Consider the following 3,892-nt stretch of genomic DNA (forward strand, 5'->3'; position numbering starts at 1 on the left):
GGGCCGCGACATGGCAGACTAATGCCGTGGCATGGAGAGAACATTTCTCTCGGGAATTTAGACACGGGCCGCGGCATGGTGCATGTAATGCCGCGGCCTGCCTCTTTTAAAAATTGAATCCTAGGTTTTAATATGAAAAAAAAACACAAGAAAGGGGACGTACGGACTGGGAGAGAAGTTCTGGCTTGAAGGCTGAAGGCTTGGAGTATTTCTATCTACATGTTTTTCTTCTACTTTCTGATGTTATCTTTAATTTTTGTTGTGATTAGCATTATGATTATGAACTAATTTTCCGTTTAGGATGTTTAATTGAATCACTCGAATCTCTATTATGAACTAATGCAATTTCAATTCTCTTCTTCTTCAATCTTCTTCAATTCCATATAACCTGTTTTTATAGACTGATTATTGATTGGCCATCTATAGTCATATATATATATATATGTTTTTAAGTCAAAATCTGAGAAGTGAGATTTAAATCTGCTGTGGTTATATTGGACATAATTCTAATTTAGAACGAAAGTATCTGAATTAATTGTGTAACTATTTATTAAGTTGTCAAGATTAATGCTACCTTTGTGGTTCAATTTACCATAGAAATATAGGAAATTGTCACCTAGGATGAGTTTATAATTCATAGTATGATTATAGGCTGTTGTATCAACTTGTTAATTGAATTAGGTAAAAAGAAGAAGAACTCATACTTTGCATTAGGGAATAATAGGGAGGATAGTTGATGAGATTAAATATCCTAATTGTTTCTTCAGTGGTTAAATCAAAGGTTTACTATTAGTTGTTATTCCATTTAATTTTCAATTATTGTTTCTGCACTTTATAGTTTCTCTTGCTGTATTTACAAAAAATCAACAAATTTTAATAGATCAAATAGAAAGAGGAATTGATTGACTGGTAATTGATAAATCAGTCCTTGAGGACGATACTTGGTTTTTACCATTTTATTACAAATTGCGACTGTGTGCCCTTGCATAGCAAAAAAATATCGCAACAAGTTTTGGGTGCCGTTACCGGGGACTGAAAATAATTATCAATATCAGTCTAATTAATTTTTATTCTAATTTGATTTTAATTTCTCTTGTTTCTAATCTGTTTAGTTGCTTAATTTGTCTGTCTTAGGTGAATTTTGGTATATTCGTGGCAGAAGAGGAACAGACAGTCTTGTTCCTTTGAATCCTGAGATTGAAAAGTCTTGCAAGCAAATCAGAAAGAACAAGAGGGAGGCCCAGAAATCTGTGAAGATGGCACAGAATGATGGGGATGGCAGGAATGTTCTAATTCCTGGAATTGTACAAGGGGTCAGGCTCAGAACAATGCTGAGAGGAGCCTGAGAGATTATGTACTGCCCACTCTGACGAGAGTACAAAACAGTATACGCCCACCAGCTGTAGAGGCGAACAATTTTGAAATCAAGCTAGCTATTCTACAAATGGTGCAATCCTCTGTGCAATTTAATGGGTTGCCTTCTGAAGATCCTCACACCCATTTGTCTAATTTTCTGGAATTATGTGGAACCTTCAGATACAATGGGGTGAGTGATGATGTAATTAAACTTAGGCTTTTCCCATTTTCTCTGAGGGACAGAGCTAAAAGTTGGCTGAACTCACTGCAACCAAACTCTATTGTCACCTGGCAAGATCTAGCTCAGAAATTTTTGTCAAAATTCTTCCCTCCGTCCAAAGCTGCTAAATTGAGGGGAGAGATCAACAATTTTTGCCAGAATGATGGAGAGTCTTTGTATGAAGCTTGGGAACGATTCAAGGAACTTTTGAGAAGATGTCCTCATCATGGCATTGAACAGTGGATGTTAGTACATAATTTCTACAATGGTTTATGTCCTACAACCAGAACCATTATTGATGCTGCAGCGGGTGGCACTTTTATGAGCAAGAGTGCAACTGGTGCTTATGAGCTGCTGGAGGACATGGCCACAAACAATCATCAGTGGTCTGAGGAAAGATCATCAGGAGTCAGAAAGGTAGCTGGGGTGCATGAGCTGGATGCAATCACTGCTCTAATAGCACAAGTAGCCTCCTTGACAAAACAGTAACAACAGAGCACTGTATCTGCTAATGCGGTTCAAATGGCAGTTAGGTGTGAAATGTGTGGTGGTTCTCACTCTATCGATCAATTCCCTATCAGTATGAATAATAACACTCCAATGGATCATGCTCAGGTTCAAGTAGTGGGAAACTTTCAGAGGCCAGTAAATAATCCATTCGCCAATACTTACAATCCTGGGTGGCGAAATCATCCTAATTTTTCTTGGAGGAATAATCAGGGCCAGCAACCTCAGTTTCAGGGTCAATTTCAGAATAATATGCCTCAGCCACCAATGCATCAAGGCTCTTCATCACAACAGCCTAGGCCTCAACAGTCAATGAATCAAGCTCCACCTGAAAGGCCTAATGAATTGCAAGCTGCATTATTGACTCTCACCAACACTCAAACACAGTTTATGACAGAAACTCGCTCATCCATCAGGAATCTTGAGATGTAAGTTGGTCAATTGGAAAATTTGTTACAAAGTAGGCCTCAAGGAAATTTTCCAAGTAATATAGAGGTGAATCCTAAAGAGCAGTGCAATGCAATCTCTTTGAGGAGTGGGAAGAAGTTGGAAGAGCCAGTCAAGAAGTCTATACCTGCACCAAAAGTTGAAGTTGAGAATGAGGGTAAGGTAGAAGAAGAGGTTATTGAAGACCTTGAAAAGAATCAGTCACCAGTGAGTTATGAGCACCGCATCAAGATTCCATATCCTCAGCGACTTCAAAAGAAGACACTTGACAAACAATTTTCGAAGTTTCTAGAAATTTTTCGAAAACTTCACATTAACATACCTTTTGCCGAGGCACTTGAAAAAATGCCAAGTTATGTGAAGTTTATGAAGGAAATACTATCCAAGAAGAGGAAGATGGAGGATTATGAGACGGTGGAACTCACTGAAGAGTGCAGCGCCATTCTGCAAAGGAAGCTTCCTAGAAAATTGAGAGATCCTGGGAGTTTCACAATACCCTGCACTATTGGGAATTTTGAGAGCATGAATGCTTTATGTGATTTGGGGGCGAGCATTAATCTAATGCCGCTTTCTGTGTTCAGAAGATTGAAGCTTGGGGAAGCAAGACCTACAACAGTGACTCTTCAGTTGGCAGACAGATCAATAGCACATCCTCGGGGTATTATTGAAGATGTTTTGGTAAAAGTGGACAAGTTTATCTTCCCAGCAGACTTTATTGTACTTGATATGGAGGAGGATGCCAACGTCCCAATCATTCTTGGAAGACCATTCTTAGCCATAGGACGAGCTTTAATCGACGTACAAAAGGGGGAGTTAAGGTTGCGAGTCCAAAATGAGGAAATAAGTTTTAATGTTTTTACAACAACTTAAATTCCTACCTGTTGTTGAGTTGACGTGGTGAATGATTGTCAAGATTTAATTGATAAAAAGAACAAGAAGACCAAAGAACGATTTTGAACAGTTCGACGTCGTATGAAAAGATTATTGTGTGGCAAGTTTGAAGGTTTCGATGACATTGGAGATAGTTTCAATATGCTCAACAGTAGAAGGGAATTCCCCTCGTATGACATGATGGCTCTCAAGGATGCAAGGGGTGGACTTGACCCAAGTTAAAGGTGTAGAGAGTTCAACGTCCGGCTAAATGACGTTAACGACAGCGCTTTTGGGAGGCATCCCATTCTTTTAGTTGTTTTGCTTCAGTTTTGAACAATTTTTAAGTTTTGTTTTGGTTTTTATTATTTTGGAAAATTTTTGGATTATTTTTGTAAGTTAAACCGTGAAAAGCGTGAGAATTACTTCACTCCTATACCGCAGTACTCGCCAAACCAGTGGCCACCACCACCTCCTCCGCCATACTGATGT

At 38.8% G+C, this 3,892-nt stretch overlaps 1 protein-coding gene and 1 non-coding gene across 2 annotated transcripts; one reads left to right on the forward strand and one right to left on the reverse strand.

The window, feature by feature from the left end:
* Nucleotides 1–1,541: 1,541 nt before the first annotated feature.
* On the forward strand, nt 1,542–3,400 carry LOC133791752 (uncharacterized). The gene is made up of 3 exons (XM_062229667.1): nt 1,542–1,546; nt 2,548–2,892; nt 3,112–3,400. The coding sequence occupies exons 1-3, from the start codon at nt 1,542–1,544 to the stop codon at nt 3,398–3,400; spliced, it is 639 nt and encodes a 212-aa protein (XP_062085651.1).
* Nucleotides 1,703–1,809, reverse strand: LOC133792984 (small nucleolar RNA R71). The gene has a single exon (XR_009874449.1). It is a non-coding gene; the product is annotated as a small nucleolar RNA R71 (small nucleolar RNA).
* Nucleotides 3,401–3,892: the final 492 nt, after the last annotated feature.

The sequence above is a fragment of the Humulus lupulus genome, chromosome 7 (assembly GCF_963169125.1).
Source record: "Humulus lupulus chromosome 7, drHumLupu1.1, whole genome shotgun sequence".
In the NCBI taxonomy this organism is placed as follows: Eukaryota; Viridiplantae; Streptophyta; class Magnoliopsida; order Rosales; family Cannabaceae; genus Humulus; species Humulus lupulus.

Coding starts and splice junctions, on each gene's coding strand:
- LOC133791752 (XM_062229667.1), top strand. Junction 2,893..3,111: donor AAAATGCCAAGTTATGTGAA/GTTTATGAAGGA, acceptor TTCTGTGTTCAG/AAGATTGAAGCTTGGGGAAG.